This window comes from Canis aureus, chromosome 19 (genome assembly GCF_053574225.1).
Source record: "Canis aureus isolate CA01 chromosome 19, VMU_Caureus_v.1.0, whole genome shotgun sequence".
NCBI classification, from domain to species: domain Eukaryota; kingdom Metazoa; phylum Chordata; class Mammalia; order Carnivora; family Canidae; genus Canis; species Canis aureus.
The window spans coordinates 36,217,463-36,240,750 of NC_135629.1; the positions used below are offsets into that span (position 1 = coordinate 36,217,463).

Below are 23,288 nucleotides of genomic sequence, written 5' to 3' on the forward strand. Positions count from 1 at the left end.
AACAATGATATTCTACTTTTCATCTACCAGATTGACAAAGCACACAACATTTTGATAACATACTGTGTTGGTAAGAGTATAACTAACATAAGTCCTCATAAATTGGTAGAAATGCAAATTGGTCTAACATCTCCAGTGTGCATTTCTGCAGGATATCAAAATTATAACCATGTAAACTCTCTGACCCATCAATTCTTCTAGTCATTTATCATACAAATAAATAAATTAATATTATACAAGAACAGTCCTCCCTACTCAGCTTCAAGTAGCCAATGTGTTGTGTCCAATTTAGGTTAAATGAAAATATTCCTCCAAATGGAATCTCAGGTGATTTTTTTTTTTTAATAATAAGGCAAATCTGTGTAATGATGTGAAGTTTCTGATAGATCATGTGGGGGAAGAAAGGTAAAGTACAGTATGTGTAGTATGCTCTCATTCCCGCAAAAAATTCTCATTCCTGCAAAAATTCCTGCAAATTCAGCAGTAGAACATTGAATTTGCCTGTGTATTTTTATTTGCAGAAGACATCCTTGGAGGGATGCAGTAGGACCTAGGAACAGTATTTGTCTTCTAGACAGGTTGCCAGGGGTCCTGGGTGGTAAGACATGTAATTCTCATTGCATATCCTTATGGTATTTGGATTATTTACTATATATGTGTATCATACTTTGTATAATCACTTATGTGTTCAGTTAATAGTTATTTTAAAAAGTATCAGCTTGGGGAGTAGATTTAATTTTCATTGCATATCCTCATGTACTATTTGAATTATTTACTATATTTGTGTATCATATTTTATATAATCATTTCTTTATGTATTCAGCTAGGTAGTTAACAGGTATTTTAAAAATTATCAGCTATGGAGAAGAAACAATGTGACAGAGAAAAATTCCTAAACAGGCTGTCAACTGGGCTTTGCATTTGGAATCAGCTGCTTCTCCCTGTGGGACCTTAAGCTAGCCAGTTCCCTTCCCCAGACCATCTTTTCTTTTCCTAAGGAAAATCACAAAGTTTCATTTCTACTCTTGGAAATCTGACATTCTAGTTGTTTCCAAAACACATACATACTTGTTTTCAAATATCACACAAAATAACAGGTATCTCAGCTACTAGAAATACACATACCCTGCCTCTTGTTGCTCACTTAAGAGTTAATCCTCCTGGGAAACTTTGTCTCAATCAACAGTTTTCTGAGTACTATTTTATATGCAAAGCCATATTTTAAGTGCTAGGAATACAAGAATTAACATGACATGCCAACTATAGTGAATTCAGTAGAAGACCTCTGAGCCATTGAACACCAACTAAACTTTGCCAGGTGCTGGATGAGGCTTTTGTTGTTGTTGTTGTTAAATAATTGTACCTTGTAATGTTCACTTCAACCCCACCTCCTGTAGGCACTATTAGTGTCATCATTTAAGAGATAAATAGGTGGCAACTGAGATGTGTAATTCATTTGCTGGCAAAGGTCACCCAATTGGGAAGTGATGGCATTGAGAATTCAAACCCAGGTTCACATGATACCAAAGCCTGAACTCTTTTTACCATTGTTCCAGCCTACTTCACCTGACTTGGTGGGGGAGAAAGACAAATAAACAGATGCTTAAACAGTTATGTGCTAGGTGCTGTGAGAAAACCTCTAAGTAGATCGATCTGATGGAGATTTGTATGAAACTGGCATTCAGGAAGTACATGGCACTCATCAAACTGGATGTTTGTAATTTCTTTCCATAGGTCAGGTGAAGAGTGGAAATGTCAGTTTCCAAAGGAAACCTTAATGGTGAGATGAACCCAGTCTGACATAATGACTTGGTACCATGACAGAGAGGCACTCACCTGGATGCCACGGGAATTCACTATCAGGCTTCAGAGTCAGGCAGATGCTGACCTAACTCAAATCAAGTACTTAGCAACTCTGTAACACTGGTCAGGGCCTATACTACTCTGAGCCTCGAGTTCCTGCTTTGTGAAATGCAGATGAAATGAAAAAATGGAAAGAATGCTAGACATGGAAATAGATATGGAGCTCTCAGCAAAAAGCAGACATTCAGTAAACAGAAATCGTATATAAATTCTCAGATAGGCTTGGATGTACTAAAATAATGCAAGGATGCAGGGGCAATCTGTGTGAACAGAAATGGAATCATTTGTGAAATGACCAATTTGTTTTCTAAAAGCCCATGTTGCAGTGTATTGTTTGAGAAGCACCTGATACAAGGATCCTAGCCTGAGAATTTCTCCCTTATCATTTTGACTCATCAGTTACACCTCTAATTATGTGGGTCATGGGTGGTTCTGATCCTCATCTTGGAACTTCTCCACCCATTTTTCTACCAAATGCACAAAGAACCTCAGTCATTAGCTGGTGGCTGATGTGTTTGTTAAGGATCTTAGGCTATATCTTCCTAGGCATAAGGATGGTACAGAGATTATTGTCTGCCACCCCTAGGTTGCCAAGGGCTTTTCCTGTCAAAATCATGAGCAATCCTAAAAAGGTGGAAGTAGAGTTCACCTGAAAGAGAGAGAGAGAGAGAGAGAAAGAGAGAGAGAGAGAAAGAGAAAGAGAGAGAGAAATGCCAATCCCAAAGAAAAGCTGATCATTAAAAAATGAATTCCCTTGAGTATACAAAATGTCCTGTGAAAAAGTAGTTTGTGTCTAGAAATTTTATGTCTATATTCAATATGCTGCATTTCAAGCAGCATTTCTACTTTTGATCCTTTGAGCTCCTTTAATACATCAGATGGGTTTTTAATACCCATAGGAATATATAAACTCTTTCCAAGCTAAACAAATGGAGGGCAAGCTGGAGAGTTAATAAACACACATCTATAGGGTTTTGGCAACTTGCTAAGCCACTTCAGGTGCAGCAACAGGCAGCCCAAGGGAGGCACACAGACTGCTCTTTGAGGTAGGGATGGTGGGCGTCACAGCACAAACAGCCATCGGGATGGAGACAATGCACCGCAGAAATGCAGCTCGAAAACGTCAATAGTGTGGATACAGCTCTGCACTCCTCCATTCCACACGCAAATAAACATTCTAAAAATATTCCTTGGCTATGCTGGTCTCCTACCCTCCGGCATGGAAGAGGAAAGCCTCACTGTGTTGTGAGCCCAGCCAAACTTACATGTGCTCCCACCCCGCTTTCCCACACATTAAGAAATGTACAAATGGGAAATTGTGAGACTAATTCATGTCAGGTAGAGACCTGCCTAGTCATTATAGACATGCGCCCCTCTCATTTTGCATCATGGACTCGAGAGGGAAAACAGTAATTTACAACATTTCCTGTACTAAAACCTCTCCAAACACTGATTATCAAAGGGCAAGTAAAGATAGCAACACCTACACAACCACTATTCTATCTGGAACCTCAAAGTTGTAATCGTCCTTGCATTTGGAATAGGGCACCCTTATCCTGTGGGCATCTGAGAAAGAGAACCAGTAAAGTCGTGTCTCCGGTGAAGTACCTCATTGAATTGAGATCCAAAGAACTGGTAGGGAAATCAACTAGAGGTTTTAATCCCAATTATTCTAATGCCTCTGGGACATGTTTTCATCTTCCGGCACTATTTCAACAATTCAAAGTACAACTCCCAAGACAAGCATTTACCTCCCCTTCCCCTTTTTTAAGTTTTAAGCCAACATGTTTTTAGCAACCACACACATACAGCACTAACGAGGCTGTTGACTGTCAGAGCTAGTACTGAATTATTCAAACCTGGCACCACACCCATAATATGAAAAGAAGGTAGCCCTTTATCAAGGGATGAGTGGCACATTCTCAACATTAGATGACCAAGTGTTAAGAAACTTACAGATTTGATAATCATGTTTTAAATCTTTTTTTTTTTTTTTTGATGAAAATAAATTGCTTTTAGGATCCAGAAGTTATTTCTACCAGCTTTCTGAGATACAGAATAGGAAGCAAGAATTTAGCAAGGAGGAGGAGGCTGGTTTTCTTCTGCCACAGTGCGGGTGTGACACTGTAAAATTCAAAGGGACAGGAACTATTTTGATTTGGGTGATCCACAGCTCTGTATATTACCCAGCCAACATGGCAAGGTATAAGTGAGTAAAAATGACACCAAGGGAAAACATGGAGGAAAAGAAGATGCACAGCTCTCAATCTCCAAAGAGAAGAATTTGACCTTTGGTGTTAATCTCATTGTAGAGTGGAAAGTTGTCTTGTTTAGAAGTGAACTAAGCCTGCTGGAAAGGGCCAATGATTATTTCATGGGAAATTGAATCACATTTATTTACACATTTTAAACAAGATTGAGTACAGTAGTTTGGCAAGAATCTATAGAGCAGGAGATACAAAAATATTTCAACAAATTAGTGTGCTCTTGCAAATTAAGTGGTTAAAACTGTTACATTTTAACGCCTACAAATTACATTATTCATGACACTAATGTACTCCCACGGGCAAAGTCTGTGTCCAATTTGTATAATGAAGTATCTGATCACTATTGAATATATGTGTAGTCTCTAATTCAGATTTCCATTTTTTTTTTTTTTTTTTTATGAACCAAGCGCTCAAGTAGATCCAGGAAGTGGCAAAAATCCAAGATCTACTTTATCTAGGACAGTCTTGTTGGAGCAAAAACCTCACCAACTACTTTTCCTGATTGAAACTATTAGTTTTACCTTCCAGCCTAAGAAATCTGGAAGAGGAGCCTGACTGGAGTTCTGTGGTTTTCCTATATCCCTGTCAACACAGATGGGTTTGTGGATTGTGCTCTATAAAAATATCTCCCATTTATGCAGCGTTTACTCTGTACTGGGCACTGTGCTAAGTATGAGCATTGTACTTTTTTTTTAACCCACACACAGATTCTATGAGGCAGGTATTATGCCCCTTGGGCAGATGAGCAGAGCAGAACCCAGACATTTAAATAACTGGTTAAAATTTTTGCATGATTAAGTGTGGTAGTCCAGATTGTAGTCCAACCCCAGGGCCCAGCCTCTCAGCCTTGACTCAGGAAGACGCCATGTCCCCATTGTGCAATGGATCCATTTTACAGGTTGTTTCCAGAAGGCCCACTGGTAAGAACACCTGCAGGGCATTCGCTGGGAACAGTCTGAAGACTTGTGGTAAAACGCCCACCCAGTGTGAGACCTCAACAGGAAATTGGAGTAGTTTGTAGGAAAATGGAATCCCTGAACTATGGTTCTCTGAACTGTAGCCCACGAAACATGTCAACACAGCTTCGAGACCAATTACTTTCTTTCAGTTTAGCGGACAAATGAAAGGCGCATGGGGAGAAGTGATGAGAGAAGGAAAGTGTAGCCACAGCTTTTGGGGCTTCCAAGAAGATGAGCAAAGCTTGTGTTCTGATCCCAAAGTGAAACTAATGGCAACATAATTTTTATGAAAAACGATGAGTGATACTACCCCCCAAAAAAGACATCCGCACACACACACACACACACACACACACACACATATATATACACACATACACACGCACACAAAACCAACCAAAAAAATCTAATTTGCCTTAAAAATTAATATCTTACCGGCATTGAAATGTGACAAGAATTTTAACGTTCTGGCATTCTACATGTTACACATGTTTCCCTTTATTCTTGATTCATTATTTTTCTTAACGAGCTAGAAGTAGTTAACTTAGAGATTGATTTTCATTCCAAGTGAATCTTGTCTCAGCAAAGGTTGAGAGGGTATCAAGAAAGAGAGAAACGTATTGGAAATAGTAAAACATTACATTCTTTTTAGATATCCAATTTTGTTAAACTTGTTGACAGTCACAAATGCCCAGAAAATATGGGCTGAGTTGTTTTCGATTGCTGTTTGAATAACAGATTAATTTAATAATCAGTGGGATATTGAATGACGAAAATTATTGGTTAAAGCAGCCAAACCACCAACCCTAATGACATTCTTATGTAAATTCTTATTTTCTTTTAGGCTCCTGCATTCTTAATAAACCCTATATTTTTGAAAATCCTTTTTTAAACATTGCATACTGTCCCTGTGTTATATCTGTCTATGATATAGAGATAAATGTCCACTTTTAGCGTTGCCAATTTGAAGGTTTCTATTTAGAGCAACTGAGTCACCTCCTGATGTATTTTCCATATAAAACCATCAAGAGATTCTGGAAACAGGATATAAAAACGAAGTCAGGAGCAGCCAGTCTTCAAAGATCACTGGGGACCAAAAAGACTTTTACTATATGGCCGGAACAACCTGACATGGTTTCCTGAGTTCTAGCAAAATTTTAAGCACCAAGGACATCTGATTTCTTCTAAGAGATGGGAAGATTGTTAATGACAGCCCCCAACAAACTGCAGCACAAAGCATGTTCCCGTGGGAAGCGCACAGTTCTTTGGGATTGTTGCTCTATGGTTTGCCATTGCTTGTGGAGCAAAGTAATCGCTGCCTTTAGAAGGGTTTGTAATGGACACAGTTTTGTATGTTCCATTGCGGGAGGCGAGATGTTTTTCTTTGAAAAAGATCTTAGTGCGTAATTTCTGAAATGCTATAATTTTCACCAAACTCAGTTTCCAGCTCGCTCCTGGCCAAACGCTGTAGAATTGTGTTATTTTTGAAAGTCACTGCCCCTGACCTGAAGTTACCTACAAAGTTGGTCGAGAATTAGTAATTGTCTTAGAGAACCAGTTCTGCAAAAATCTCACTTTTTCCAGGTAAAGATTGACAAATTTCTACACGAATTAGATATAAAGCAGAAATGTGAATTCAGCTTCCTGGTTGCCACCAAACATGTTGAAAATCTACTGGCCATCAACAAGGGAGAGATGACAAAAGTCAAATAACATTATTTTTCTCCTTAGCATATTTCATTCTAAGAATACAAAGATCGTACAAAATGCAAATTGTTATCTTCATAAATACTTTGATAAATCCTCTGATATACCTTCTAATAAATTTCATTTCATAAAATGAAGCAAAGAAAGAGAGGAAGAGATATGCAAAAGATACTCAAAGGCTCGGGCCTTCAGGTACATCTGAGACTATTATCATAGGCCTTTTTTGGTATGATATGAGAACTCTACATGATTTTATAACAAAGCTTCACAAGGATTTTTGGATTAGAAAAAAAATAGTCATGGATTGATTTTTTCACTCATCTAATTATCCCCATTGATCTTTCAATTTCTAATCCTTAAAAAGAGGATGGGATGGAGGAGGAGAAACAAGTGGGTTTTTTCCTCTATTAGGACAGGAGTACAGTGTGTGTGTGTGTGTGTGTGTGTGTGTGTGTGTGTGTGTGTGCTGGTGGTGCAGGGGAAAGTTGCGGCAGCAAATGATCTATCTGAATCACGACTTTTTGCTTCAAGAGACCACTATTGTCACTCTGATTGCTGTCATTTCTCCCATCATCAGGAATTGGATCATTTTTTTTTCTCCCTTCTTTACAAGTTTTCTGTTGTGCCATGCTGGTATTGGAGTAGCATCTGAAGTCTTCAAAGGACTAGTTCTCTTTGACGGGAGAATCAAAGGGGCAACATTACTCATTCCTTGCCTCTTCTCCCATCCCTCCTCACCCCCAGCTCTGCATTCCTGTTTCCCTGAACCTCTAACAATCTGTTGAACAAACCACAATTCCTCTTGCCTATGCAAGGCTCTTCCCTCTGCCTGGATACTCTTACCTGCTAACTCTTACATATCCTGGTGGTCTGACATTAAATGCCACTTCTTCCAAGGCGCCTCTCTTGACCACCCTAAGCCTCTTTCTGTGCTTCTGTGTGACATTTACTGTATAATCTTAGCCCTAAGCATGGAGTGTTGACATTGCCTAGTTACCTATCTGTAAACTCCAAGAGGGCAGGAATTATGTGTGTGCCTCATTAGCTTCTGGTCCCTACAAGTGTGCCCCAGTGTGTACGGCACTTGATATAATAGATAATCAAGAAATGTACACTGAAGCCCTGAGTTATCTTTAATTTTTTTCCCTAAAGCCTTAGTTTGTTCTGTAAGTAGATTCCTTAGAAACTCCCCTCAAGGTCACTAATACATCAGCCTTCGTATCTTATGAACTAATTGCCACCTCACAAGCTAGACATTAGAAACAGGTAAAACCAATCATTGATATTAGAACTTGAGAGAGTGGTTGGCATATGGTTAAGTGGGGGCTATACCTAGCATGGCCAGGTAGGGGGCTTCTGAGGGGCTTGTGATGTTCATTCACTTCTCAAATTGAGTGCTGTTCATACAGATAAGTTCACTTTGTGAAAATAAATCATGCTGCAAATGTACGGTTTGTACACTTTTCTGTACATTTTACACATCAATAAAACATTTACTAAAAAAAGAAAAGAAAAGTACAAGTCTTCATTCCTCTCCCTACTCCCACCCCTGGGCCTTTATTATTTTGCTTCTGTTGCATATGACTGAGTTACCAGGTGGTGGTCTTGAAGCTCTGAGATGAAAATTCTCCGAAGCCTGCAATGTCTTGTCAGTGTTTCCAGCAAATGGTATATGGCTTTACTCAACTTGCCAACCTCCTGTGAGTCTTGAACCCAGTGTGGAATTCAAAGCTCAAAGCAGACTCATCAGAGTGGATGTGAACACCTTGGAAGTCAACTTCATATCTTATCCATCCTTGCATTTCCCAACTTACCTGAGTTCCTGGGCCATAGCAGGAATGCAGTAACCTCCACTGAATGAAAAGTGGTCTCTCTTTAGTTTGAAATCTTAGTTTACTTATTTTAATCAAACTGCCTTCATATTTTTGGCTTCTAATTACAAGTCAACAAGGAAAAATATTGCTGATTGCTTAGCAATCATCTATCTTGGTTCTATTTGTTTTCTCATTTAGAATGGAAATAAAAAAACCTAACTTACTCCACTAAATCTGATCACCTATTGTGCACTAGGAAATAGTGGCCACCTTATGAAGTCTGTAGTTATGACTACAGAGGATATATCTCTCTGGTCAAAAAGGTTTGCAGTCATTATAAAGTCAGTGGAATCTACTTCACAGAGCCACAGAGCCATGACCTGTCAACAATCCTTAAGTATACATGAATTGTGGCCATCAGAGATATACATATATGCTGTACCTTTCCCTACAGGAATTCTATAGTAGTGAAGTGATATAAAGCTATCAAAAGGAAAATGCACATTTTAATAGAACAGTTAATGGCGGCTAAAATCTTTGCATACAAAATTGGTATGGCATTATGCTGGTATAAAAGGTGGCCATTTATTGAGAACTTACTCTATTCCAGGCACCATGCTAAATCCACAACAAAAATTTTCCCACCTTATTATTACAACAAGCCTATGATATGCTTACTATTAATATTTCCCAAGTTACCCAGGAAGAAGCTGAGTTTCAGAGAGTTTAGGTTTTTTGTTCAAGGTCACACAGCTAGCAGTTACTGTCATTGGGCTCGCACACTTTCAACTTCCTGATGCCACGGCTCCTGCGCTAAACCTCTATACTCCCATGCTTTCTTGTGGTAGCTCTAGAAAGTCCTCGGTCAGAATAGTAAACTATAACATGGCAGATTAAGCCAGTATGGAAACCATCCTGCTCTAAACACTTAGATATGCTGGATGAAACAGTAAAACAGCACAAGCATGTTTAAATACAAAAGAACTTACAAGACAAGACACTAAAAGCCAACTTGAACATTTATAGCTAAGTGTAAAAAAAGTGAGTAATCTGGTGCTCTCTGGGGTCTGAACAAGCAAAACAGTATTAGCATGAGAAATCAAACTTTAAGCCGAAACTACATGCTGTTCAGGAAAAATATTTACTGTAATTATATGATGCAGAAACTCCTAAATACAAAAACTTACATAACAAGAATTCCCAGGCAGTCAATACTAACAGGATACATGATTAAAGCCCAACTGTAAATTTACTGTGAAGAGAAACTCAGGCTCTATTCTGTTCCCACAGAAATAATAATTAATAGTAAAAATCATTTCACAGTCAAGAGTGACAGCACCATGAGCAAATTATCTACCAGGAAAGAAAGCAGACATAAGAGACAAGGAAATTGGTACCTCTCCAAATCTAAACTACTGAAACAACCTTAGAAGGCCTTTATAATTAGGTCTAGAAATTTTGAGAATATGAATCTATATAAAGAATACACAGATATTTTCAGATCTACTTTCTTAGCAACTTTAAAGTATATAAGAAGACAGATTTTTTAAAAGAAGCAAATAATACATCTAAAGATAAACAGACAGATATCCACATTAAAAATTCAATGGACTCCAAGCAGTGGACTAGACACAACCAAAAGGAAATTAGTGAACTCAAGTTGAGGGAAATTACCCAGGAGAAAGTACATAAACACAGAGAAGGATATTTTTATATCTAGACACATGTCAGTGAAACTTCAGAATATCAAAGAGAAGCCCTTTAAAAGCCCTCTGAGAGGGGGGAAATCCAGACCACCTATAGAGGTGCAAAGCTAAAGCTCAGGAGACAGTAGAATAGTATCTTCAAAATATTTCAATTTAGATAGCATGGAGCTAAATTATCATTGCAGAGTACATAATAAATAAAGCATTTCAGACAATGAATGAGATCATTTACCATTTCTAGATCATTCCTGAAAAAAAAACCCAACAACTTCTAAAATACTGTAAAGCAAGAAGAAATGGTTTTTAAAAAATAGTAGACAAACTGGTAAATATCTCATTTACTACAGGCAGCAACAGCAATAATAACGTATTTGGTGGGGTAAAAACACAGAAGAGCTAAAATGTTAGGAAATATCACATGAAAGAGATGAGAGGTAATCCAAGTCAGAGGTTCTGAGAGTTTGTTCTGGGAGAGGGGAGAGATCCTGAAACCTGTACAAGGTTAAGGGTAAATACTACAAGAAAAGAGTGCATACCCTACATAGTAGGAAGGGAAAAACAGAAATAGAGAAAACTCAATAGGTCCAATTGGAGGCAAAAGAAAGGGAGGGAGGGAGGAACAGGGTGGTGAGAGGAAGCTGGGAGGGAGGAAGGGAAGGAAGGAAGGAAGAAAGAAAGAAGGAGTATAGGGATAGACAGTCTATAAGATGATGGCAGAAATAAATTCAAACTTATCTAAGCACAGTAAATTATAAAAGATTAAATCTCCAATAATGGAGATAATAAAAATGCCAAAGCCAGCTGCATTCTATTTATAAGACAAAATCCTAATGCAAAATGGCAAAAACAAAAAAGAAAGTTGAAAATGGAAGGAAAGGGGAAAACATGCCTAGGAAATGTCACCAAACGAAGAAATACTGCATCTGTGCTATTAGCAAACAAAATAGACACTGACGCATAAAGTACTTTCCCAGAGAAGGTTAGCCTGTAGTGATCAGAGGAAGCTATACTGGTCTTCAACAGGGATGCCCACAGTAACATAGTTTCCAAATGTAAAAAGCAAAGTAAATGAATAAAATGAAGGAGTGGAAAGATCCATAAGCCTGGTGAGGGCTTGATATCTAAAATAGAACAACAACAACAAAAGTTTTAACACAATAAACACACTTGATCCAATAGATACACATTAATCCCTGTACTCAGCTATTAGAGAATGAAACCTGCTTTCAAAAACTACGTGGACAAGTACTAGAATACAAAGTAAGTCTCTGCACAGATCATGTGGTATACAGACCACAATGTCATTTAATCAGCGATCAAGAAGAAAAAGACAACAGCCTCAAAACTTATATACTAGGAAATCTTAAAGCATTATTTAAAAATTTACAGATCAAAAATACGGTGAAAATTAGAAAATTATCATAGCTAAATAATAATGAAATCCCTGTATAAACTGAAATGCAGAGAGAAATTATATATATATAATATGTTTATTATATATACGAATGAAGTTGCAAAAGCTAAGCAACAAACACAAAATGTTAGAAAATAATAAAAAGTAAATCCCCAAAACATAGAAGAAAGGTAATAATACAGATAAGAAGCAAAATAAACGAAATGGAGAGTCAAAGAAAAAATAGGGAAAAATCTAACAACCTAAATAATGGTTCTTTGAAAAGAAAAAGAAAGCAAATATCTCAGAGGTACAGAGAGGGAGAGAAGGAAGGAGGAAACAATGGAGAGAGGGAGTTAGGGAAGGGAGACTGGGAGAGGGAGGAGGAGGGGGAGGAAGAGGGAGGTAGGGAGAAAGAGAGAGGGAGAGGAAGGAAGGGAAGGGGAGGGAGGGGGAGAGGCAGGAAGAAGGACTGAGAGAGAGGAAGGAGGGAGAGAGAGGAAGGGGGGAGGAAGGACAGGTAGGGAGAGAGGGAGAAGAAGGAAGGGGGGAGAAAGGGAGGGAGAGGAAGGAAGAGAGGGGGAGGGAGGGAAAGAGGAGGGAAGAGAAGGGAAAGAGGGAGGAAGAGGGAGGCAGAGGGAGGGAGGAAGGGAAGGGGTGAGAAGAGGTGGTGTTGGGGAGAAAGGAGGAGGGAAGGGAGAGAGGCTGATTTAAAAGGGGACAAAATTGCAAATGTGGCAGCATTTCTAATCAAAAGAGAACTCTATTAACAAATGTATGCAATAAACATGAAAAGTGGGAAAAAATAGGCATTTTTCTAAGAAATAGAATTACCAATTCCAAAGATATCTAACCACTGAACGAACTAATTCAGTAGTTGCAAAATTACTCACACAGAAAAAAAAAGTGAAAAACCTATCTATTCATAGTTTTCTGGTTAAATTTTACCAAACTAAAAGAACCAGATAATTTAACCTTATACAAAATTTATAAGATCCAAGTAATTTTGTGACAATAAAATGACCTTAATAAAGCCTTAATAGCAAAATCAAATGAAAATATATGAAAGGAAAAATATAGCCCACACTTTTTTTTTTTAAGATTTATTTATTTGAGAGAGAGACAGAGAAAGAGTATGGGGAGGGGGAGGAGGGCTTGGGAGGCTGGGGTGGAAGGTGGGAAGTAGGGGTGGGGGGACTTTAGCAGACTCCCTACTGAGCACAAAGGCAGACCCAGGGCTTGATCCCAGACCCTGAGATCATGACCTGAGCCAAAATCAAGAGTCATGCTTAGCAGACTGAGCCACCCAGGCACCCTAGCCTCCTCTTCTTTTTGAGGACAGATGGAAAATTCAATATAACATGAAGACCTAGCAAGATGGTTTTGGTTTTCATTTTTTTGTAATCAAGGCAATGAAAGGCCATCCTGGGAAAGAAAGCATGTTTTCACAGTAGATAATTTATCTACCTTTAAAGATATAGTATGTATGATATATTTCAAAATTTTAAAATTTAAAAATTTAAAAATTTTTATCAATGTAAGTCAACATATTAATATTTTAGTAATGAATGTGGAAAAAATGTTTTTATAAAATCCAACATCTGTTCAAATTTCAAACAACAGCAACAAGAGCAACAAACACCCCTGAGTAGGTTTTCTTTAACCTAATAAAAGGTTATCTATCAAAAAATATAGGGCAGGGATGCCAGGGTGGTTCAGTGGTTAGGCATCTGCCTTTGGCTCAGGTCATGATCCTGGGGTCCTGGGATTGAGTCCCGCAACAGGCTCCCTGCGGGGAGCCTGCTTCTCCCTCTGCCTGTGTCTCTGCCTCTCTGTGTCTCTCATGAATAATTACACAAAATCTGCAAAAAAAAAAAAAAATCTAAGGCAACTCAGAAAATGGATAACAGTTATGGCTGCACAACACTGCAAACATACTTAATGTTCTTGGACTTTGTACTTAAAAATAGTTACAATGGGGGTGCCTGGCTGGCTCAATTAGCAGAGCAAGTGATTCTTGATCTCAGGGTGCTGAGTTCCAGCCCCACACTGGGTGTAGCGATTTCATAAACAAACAAACTTGAAAGAAAATCACTGTCAAAATCTCCTTAAAAATAGTTACGGAGGCAAATTTAATATTATTAATATTTTACAACAATTTAGAAAACCCAATAGCATACCACATGATTTCACTTACATGTGGAATTGAAAAAATAAATCAGCAAAAATACCCAAAACTCATATTTATAGATGAAGAGAACAGATTGGTGGTTGCCAGAGGGGAGGAGGCAGAGGGAGACCAAATGGGTACAGAGAATCAAGAAGTAAAAACTTTCAGCAATAAAATAAATAAATCATGGGGATGTAATGTACATCATGGGGAACAGAGTCACTGACATTGTATCAATTTTTCAAGGTGACGGATGGGAGCTAGATTTATTGCGGTGACCATTTCATAATGTATACACATGATGAATCACTATGTTGTACACCTAAAACTAATATGATATTGTATGTGAATTATACCTCAATAAAAAAATCGTATAGCAAACATCATAGTTAACATGGAATTATTAGAAGAGATTCCCTTAAATTAGAAACAAGATACAGCTGTCTACTCTCACTGCTTCTAGTCAACAAGTCCAGTTACCAACAAAACAAGTATGGAGTTTAAAAAGGAAAATTTTCACAAATGATATTAGTGTGTGTGAAAAAAAGGTCCAAGAGAAACCATACACAAACTATTAAATCTAAAAGACCATTTAGCAACTGGATACAAGATAGTCAACATATGGAAATCAGTGATATTCTCAGAGTCTAGCAATTACCAATTAGAAGATGTAGTTATAAATGCATGCCATTTCTGGTGGCAGGAAAAACTATATGCTTTCAAGGTATAAATCTAACACAAAATTATAAAACTATATTAAAAGACATGTAAATAAAGGGACACACTTAGTTTATAAATGGGAACTTCCAGTATTATACAACACAGCAATTATCTTCAAATTAATCTATAACTTTGAGCAATTTTAATCAAAACGCTAGCATAATTCATAGAAATTAATAAGCCGATTACAAAATTAATATGAAAGAGTAGAGATAAGAATAGTCAAGACAACTTAGAGAGTATGGAAAAGATATTTTTTCTCTTAATTATCAAGTCATATTACAAAGCTATAATAATTAAGAGATATGGGGTTGACATCAGTCCTGACAAACCATAAAACCTGGAAACAGATCTGAATACAGATGGGAACACATCCTATATGACACAGGTGCCATGATAAATCAATTGGGGGAAAAAAAAGACCATTCAATAAGCAGTGCTGGTTAACAGGGCAACTATTTTGAAAAAGATGAAATTAGACCCTACCTTATGGCACACACACAAATACATTCAAGGGATTCAAGTCCTAAATGTGAAAGTCAATACTTTGGAGCGTTCAGAATAAAACTATATGAGAATATCATTATGACACGAGGCAGAGACTAATTTCTTAAGGCACAAATGCACAAATCACAGAAGAATATATTAGATTACATTAAAATAAAAGCAAAGGAAAATTTCTATGAATGTAAAGACATCATAAAAGGTGAGGAGTCCGATGAAGGATGAGGAAGACACATATGTAAAGCATACAACTTCAGAGAAATCATACCCAAAACATACACAACCCAAATCAGTAAGAGTAGACTCATCACCCCACAGGCAACTGCCAACAGAATGAAGAGCTAAGAAACCCAAATGACCAATAAAACCATTTAAAAAGGCCCAATGTCATTAGTAATCAGGAAAATGCATAGTAGGTGACCAAGACTCATTCCCCGGACACCAGATTCCAGCGAGTCCCGAAGATTTGGTGCCACTAGGAAAGGCACTGAAGGATTTTTTTTTTTTCCCAACAGTTAGCTGAAATGGCCAACTGTCAACTGGGAAAACACCAATTAGGACCTTAGGACTTTTTCCAATCAACAATAAAACTCGACTAAAAACCTCATGTATTCTAGGATGCGTTCTCAAGCATTTCGGATGCTTCCCAAATTCTAAATGATCTCTCTAGCGAAGCCAAATGATGCTTCTTCCAAGCTGGTGGACACACTTCCTCACACAAGAGGGCAGCCATGTTTCCATCTCTCATTGTGATCGTGAGCACCCGGACACATGTACTACACTGAGCAGAAGGGAGGCGGGAGGCTTACTTGGAGCAGTCTTCACAAGCAATGTTCCCTGAGGTTTCCTTGATGGTACGCTCAGAGACAAACGCTGGATATTCAGTATCACAAGGCTCCAGGGTCTGTTTCAATTTCTGGGCTGTAGGGATAGTGGGGGGGGGGGGGGAGATAAAGAACACAGGCACAGGCTTTATTATGACTGGCAGCCCACAGTAACTCAGAACCCAGTTCCGCTCCTGCCGCGCTGTGATTTTTCTAGGCACAGCATAATGCATTATTTTCTAATTAGTCAAGTGATTTCATCTGCCAAGCAACTCTATAAGCTATAATTCCTCAAGCCGTTGTGTTGGCTTCATCCACTATCATTTATGCATCACAAGAATACTTTCTGGGACGACATCAGTCAACGGATCTCTGACTTCAGACTTACTTGAACTTAGCAACAACACATATGTGTGTCTGAATAAATGTATAAAATAGGAGTTACACCGTATTATTTAGGGTGAGACTAAGGTCATGATACAATTGCGTGGTTTTATTACAGAAACAAAATTGAAATATGGAATAGTAAAATACGTAATGTCTTTGAACCACAGCCATGAACCTAATCCTGCTATTATGAAGTTCCTTGTCCAGTAATACAGCACTAGATAACCCTGGTACATGGATGGGTACCTAGTGGGCATTTTGTGAAGTCTTGGTGGTTGATAAAATAATGTTAACAAGTTATGTCCCGTGGGCAAGTTCCAGAGCCTCTTTAAATTTCAAAAATTTTTTTGTGTAAATTGGGGCTAATACAGTCCCTCTATCAGAGGGTGATGTGAGAAGTAAATGAAACAATATATGTTGAGTACTAAGTAGAGTATCTGCAATATAATGAGTGCTGAGTAAATGTCAGTTAATGATAATAATAAATAGTAACAACAGTAATCAGTAACAAGAGAAACAACAACGCTAACATTATAATAAAGTCATTGTAACATTAGAATGATAACGGTAGTAGGTACTTTAATACAGGAGTTAAAAGGAAAGACTGAAATCGGGGAAGTTTGGGGTACAAATCCTGTGCTCCATTGCTTCTAGCTAATCCTCAATATTCTCATCTGTAAAATGAAGATGCCAATAGTATGGGTACTTGTCACAGGACTTGTCACTCATTAACATTTTACCACAGGGGGTGCCTGGGTGGCTCAGTTGGTTAATCATCTGACTTGATTTGGGCTGAGGTCATGAACTCAGTGTTGTAAGATCAAGCCCCGCATGGAGCTTCACATTGGTTGTGGAGCCTATTCAAGATTCTCTCTCCCTCTGCCCCTCCCTACTCCGCTAAAAAAAAAAAAAAATATATATATATATATATATATATATTTTTTTATATATATATATAACCAGTAGAATGCTCTCATAGGATTCTAATACCCAAACTTTGTACAATTTTTGGCTGATGTTTATATGGAAATATAAACATGTATTTACAAATATATAGAATATATAGTTTACATTTTCCATACCAAAACTCAATAGGATTTTATCAAAATGATGTTTTAACAGAGTCTCAAATTGTATTCCAAATACAGTTGAATGGATGTCAGAAGCGTGGGTACATGTTTTGTGGAATGTCCATGTGGAGGCTGCTGGCACTAGGTGAGCCATACAGGACTACTGGGTGCTAAAAGAGCATTTGGTAGCCACCAGATATTTGTTGGGTGATCAGGAAGCCGTGTTCCAAGCATGTATATCCTAGTGTGATTGGGCTTTTAAAATAATATATATATATTATATATATATATATTTAATATATATATATAGGCTTTTCACTGAGCTTTAATTATTTTGAGGAGAGCAATTCGGGGTTGGGGTTAAAGCATAATGCGTTGTTATTTTTCTCATCTAAAACAGAAGGAAGTGGATCCAGTCAGCTTTTTTATGTATGACTTGTGATTTCCAGAAACAGGTCACTGACATTAAGGCAAGATGCCCATATTAACTCACTGAGTTGTTCTGAGTAATGAATAGACCAGGCAGGTACAGCTTTTAACCAAGAGACATACGTGGGCACTTTCACATATATGCAGGTGCACACACACACACACACACACAGCCTTAATGAAATGCTAGCTGGTGGAGAGCATTCCCACCCACCTGCCAGGAGTTGGACTAATTACATAGTAGCTAAAGGCACAAGGTAGGCACACAATCTCTTTATGACTTAGTGTTCTCCTCTGTAAAATGGGAATAAAAGGGAATAACTTTACATGGTTGTTTGAGGATGAATTAAAACATGGAGAGTGGTGACACACTGTGAGGGCTGCTTAAGTGAACATATTTACTTGAATGCAGCCACATGACTGCACGTTATTGCACTGAATTCTTAGAAACTGTTGGCCTTTTGGAAGCATTGCTTTTGGGTTAGAGAAGGCCAATCAGGAGTGCCTGGGTGGTTCAGTTGGTTAAGCATCTAACTTCAGCTCAGGTCATGATTTCAGGTTCCTGGGATAGAGCCCCACATCTGGCTCTCTGCTCAGCAGGGAGTCTGCTTCTCCCTCTCCTTCTGTGGTCCCCATTGCTTGTGCTCTCTCACTCATACTCTCTCTCAAATAAATAAAATCTTAAAAAAAAAAAAAAAAGAAAGAAAGAAAAGGAAAAAAAAAAAAAAAAAGGCCACTGACACCCTCCTTGACTCCCAGCTCCACTGCGGGTCCAGCACTGGTGAGTGTCACGCTCCCAACGGCACAGGTCCCAGACACTGCCTGACCTCCATGCCCTGTGGTGCGAACTCATAGCAAGTGTCATCACATGCTTGCAGAAAATCTGAATAATTCCCCTGAATGGTGTTTTTCTAGGCAATCAAATAGACAAAGGGAATGTAAGCATCTCAGGCCCTCATGACAAATTGCCTGCCTTCAAGGGGAAGGCAAGGTCAGTTTAGGCGGCCCAGGCCAAACAGCAACAAGAGAGAGAGGCACCTGGTAGAAACATCATTCACTTCCAAGTTCTTTTTCAATGCTTCTGATTTTTGTCAGGAAGGTGTCTTTGTTGGATGCTAGGGAACTTTTCCCACCTTTCATTTTCGTTTTTCTTTCATTTGCTCTTCTTCCTTCTTTATCTGGGGAGGCCACACATAAACCTCAGAGCATCTGGCTACAATTTGGTAACACTTTTTGTTGTCATGGTTCTTGTGTTCACAATTGACTCCTTTGTATATAGCAAGTGATAGTGAGTTTCAATTTGGGAAACTTCCTTTTAATATTTAAATTATTCAAATTTCAAAAAACGAGTCAGTTAAAATAAAATAAAAGATTAATTTTCAAAAACCTAATAACCCAACAACAAAGATTATAAGTGGATATGGCGCACACCGGCAGATGGCACATAATAACCTCATAATGGTAACAGCTACATTTATTAAGAAATTACTACATGCCAGATGTTGTTCTACTTTACATGTATTCATTTATTTAACAGTAAAACATGACAAAATAAAAAGACATAAACTATAAGGTGGGAACCACGATTATCCTTGTTTTGCAGATTAGTGAATGGAAGAGTGAACCAAATACATTGCCCAAATTCATCCAGTGAATATGTGGCAGAGCCAGAATTTGAACTTGTGCCGTCTGGCTCCAGCACACATATATTTAACTGCTCTGTGAAGTTTGGCCAATGAAAGAGAGGAAGAAAGGTCTTTGGGGCGGGCTGAGATAGGCAGCACACATGATTTAAATAGGCCCGATAATTGCACCATCTCTAATTGTAATTGTCTGGGCCCAGTTACAATGGAATGAGTCCAGCGCTCTCAATGGTGAGGCTCATTTGGCTCCGATCCTTCCTGGAGATGAAATTCTTCTTCCCTTGACAATTGCAGGGGACCCATACTGATGTGGCGATAAACCGTTGAGTCTGTTTGCAACCCGACTATAGATTGGCTGGAAGTTGCTTGCTGTGCTTTTGGGAAACATGCGAATTATCATATAAAACCATGGCCACATTTAATCTAAATAACATGGTTTATTATGAAGACTTTTCTTTGCCTGGAGTGCTATGGACACCACATATATTTGCCAATCATTACTGCTTATCTATGCAATTGTGAACCAATAGCTAAGGCTGCCAGTGATCTAATGAGCATTGTTTTAGCCATTAGGCATTTACAACTCATTATCTTACAAAGGTGTAAGCACAAGAGGCCAGAAATCTCAACTAGGCCGATTCCTTACTTTACGGAAAACTGGGGTTCAGAAAGCAGACACGGCCTGCCTTGTGTCCCAGAGAAAGTGACTCTCATGACCATCATTTACTTAACCAGCAAAACCATCATCACCACCTTTACAGCCAATACTCACTGAACACTTACTACATGCCAAACACGATGCTAGGCCCTTGGTATGGACAGAGTCCTCACCACCATGCAATGGGGAAGGCCTACTGGTCTTCCGTTTTACAGATGAAGAAATTAGCCCAGAGAAAGAAGTTACACTGCTTGGCCAAAGTCACATTGCCATGAGCTAGGGGGCCCAGATCCACTTCCGCCAGTCACATCCTGGAGCCTCATTCTGTCCATTACACTGCTCTACTTCCCATCCCCGTTAGGCCGGCTGTCTCAAGCTGAAGCCATGACCTACCACTCACTCACAATGAAGCACCCAATGGAGCATCCACACAATTGAATTTCTTTAATTTTCCCTTAGCAACAAATGTCCCTGATGAGAATAACTGACTTGGGTTCACAGTAATTACGGGCAGACAACTGGGAATGAATAGAGTTGCCATTTGAAAAGCTTTCCCCTTCTTTTGTCTCTGTGAATGCACCCCCATTCATATTCGGTGCCAGCAAGCTCCATTCTCTTTGTGCAGCTTCGCCAAAATGATACCTTTGTGATAATCAAGCAGAAATGGGCTTGCACAGTCCCCTTCATTAAGGAAATGAAGCAGATAAACAGTGTAATTATGGATTCCATTTTTAGCTAAACAAAGATGTATGTCTCAGCACAGGGTCTTTATCTAGTGAGGGAATGGTAAATTTAGAATGAAGAAACCTTGCAAGTCAATACTGCTGTGATGCTTGAAACTTTACTGATGCACTGGATCTTAGCATTTATATTTTCCTTTAACAAAGATACCCAGAGGACAGCAGCCCCGAAGATGAGTCTGTTCACCCCCCATTTGATTCATTTCTCCATCTATGGATTGCAAATAGTCAGCCCTGCCCAGCAGAAGCCTATAGGCCCAAATGAGATAATCCACATAAGGCAGCCAGCTCTGCACAGGGGCTCAAACAAGGTGGGCTGCCTTGCTCACTGCCATCTAGCTGAGCCCTTGGCTTATGTCTGAGCCTATTATCTAATAGCTGTCTGACTTAGGTAGCTCAGAAAGGTTTAGTGACAAATTCCAGCAGTCCCCACCTCTCAGGTATGATGATAGGATCTGAAGATAGTCTAGTGCCAACACTCTGGAAATGGAAAAGCACTACACTGTATATTTGCACACTGTACGGTGATGATATAACCATTTCATGAGGTCTTTCTAGAGTCTAGGGGAAGGTCTCGCAGTGTGGCAACAGAGCGACGTGACTTGGAATTATCTATTAAGGAATTTTTTCAAAAGAATTTTCTCAAAGAAAATGGTGAGCTGAAGCATCTCATTATTCCTCTTAGCTGAAACTCTGCCCTCTGTTGGTCCTGGTACAGGGGGAGCAGAGGAGAGGGGATGTAAAATTTCAGAATGGGAACCTTCATCCATTTCTGTAAGCATCATGAGTGCAAAGGCCACCATAATCTTCCTCCTTATTCTTCATTCCCTAACCTATACTCTTCAGTCTACACCAGGGTTTCCCAACATTGGCACTACCGATATGATATTTTGAGTAGGATAATTCTTTGTTGTCAGGGGTTGTGTGTCCTAGGAAGTTTAGCAGCATCCCTGGCTTCTACCCACTAGATGTCAGTAGCAAGCACCCCCACCCCCTATCTGGACCCCCCAGTTGTTCAATGTCTCCAAATATTGCAATGACTCCTAGAAGAAAAAATCCCCCCCAAGGCTGAAAAACACTGGTGTGAGCAAAGATCACAGTGACTGGCACACAATAAAAATTTTTAAACTAATTTCAAATCTGAAGGGCCAGAACCAGAGTGTGGGCAGAAGCCTGGGGCAGCAGGTCATGGGGAAGAGGAGCAAGCCAGGGTGAGAATGGGGCAAATGGAGAAGTAGGTTGGCATGAAGAGGTGGGGCATCCTCATGCTCATCATGGAAGCTCCTCACCCAGAGGTGGGCAGGCACAGGATAGTGAAGATGGATGCCGAAAAGCAAACCCTGATGCTGACCAGTCTGCTGCTCTCAGCACTGAGCGCACTGAAGCCAGCCATGGTCTCAGTCACAAAAGCCCCCACTGCCCAAAGCATAAGTACCACCAACCATGTGGGGAGTGCTCTCTCTGTGCTAAGTCCACCCAGGCCTTCAAGGGCACCGCCTAACCCATTTCTCACACCTGCCTTAAGTGCCTGGTTATCTCTGCTGACCAATCAGGACACCAGAGCCCAGACACACCAAGAGACTCACCCAGAAGCAAGCAGCTAGCAAGCAGCAGATGCAGCCTGCTTGATTCCAGAGCAGAGCACTTAATCTGGGCAAAACGGCTGCTCCAGGCTCCCGGAGCTCAAAGCCTGATTTGAAGCTGTGGTGACTTGTCTGCAGGAACTGGCGCTGAGGCCAGAGCAGCCCGATGCCCAACTTGCAGTGCATTCTCTTGGCCTCTATTGATCTTCCTTCTTCCACGATTCCTTTTTTTTTTAAAGATTTTATTTATTTATTCATGAGAGACCCAGGGAGAGAGGCAGACACAGGCAGAGGGAGAAGCAGGCTCCCTGCAGGGAGCCAGATGTGGGACTCGATCCCAAGACCCCAGGATCATGCCCTGAGCCGAAGGCAGACAATTCAACCTCTGAGCCACCCAGGCATCCCCCATCCCACACCATCCTTCCCTTTTAATCTCATCTAACCTTTTTCATTCCTAATAGTAAAACTGTGGAGAAACTAGTGGAATAAGAAAAGTAAATAGAAGAAGATAGCAAGCACCCATTTAGTGGGTTCCTTCTCAGCTCTCACGTGTGCAATTTTCAACAAAAGCAGGTTTGTGTTATAGGTAAAATTTTCTTGGGGGACATAATACTCTTCCTTTCCTAGTTCATATTTTGTTCTCTGCTTATTGACTCCCCACTGGCCATACTGATTGCTGACCCTATTTAATTCCGTATCCCCTCTCCCCCATCATTGGACGTTTTGCTGGCATATATACAGTTTTGTATATTGTTTATCTTGCTATGTCACTTAGTTTCATTAGCAGTTTTGATCTTATTAAAAAGATTTGTTTTCAGGGCAGCCCGGGTGGCTCAGTGGTTTAGTGCTGC

General features: G+C 39.4%; 1 protein-coding gene across 6 annotated transcripts in view; it reads right to left on the bottom strand.

Annotated features, from left to right (window-relative positions):
• The window catches only part of CACNA2D3 (calcium voltage-gated channel auxiliary subunit alpha2delta 3), an 832,272-nt gene that overhangs the window by 32,554 nt on the left and 776,430 nt on the right, over nucleotides 1-23,288 (bottom strand). For 4 of the 6 annotated variants that reach the window (XR_013357841.1, XM_077858494.1, XM_077858493.1 and 1 more), the window contains one exon: nucleotides 15,913-16,024. The exons of the other annotated variants lie outside the window; for them this stretch is intronic. Coding sequence is in view for 3 of the 4 variants with exons in the window: in XM_077858494.1 (XP_077714620.1) it covers nucleotides 15,913-16,024 (112 nt within the window). In the remaining variant the exon portion in view is untranslated. The remainder of the gene's footprint in view (nucleotides 1-15,912; nucleotides 16,025-23,288) is intronic. 6 annotated transcript variants of the gene reach the window in all.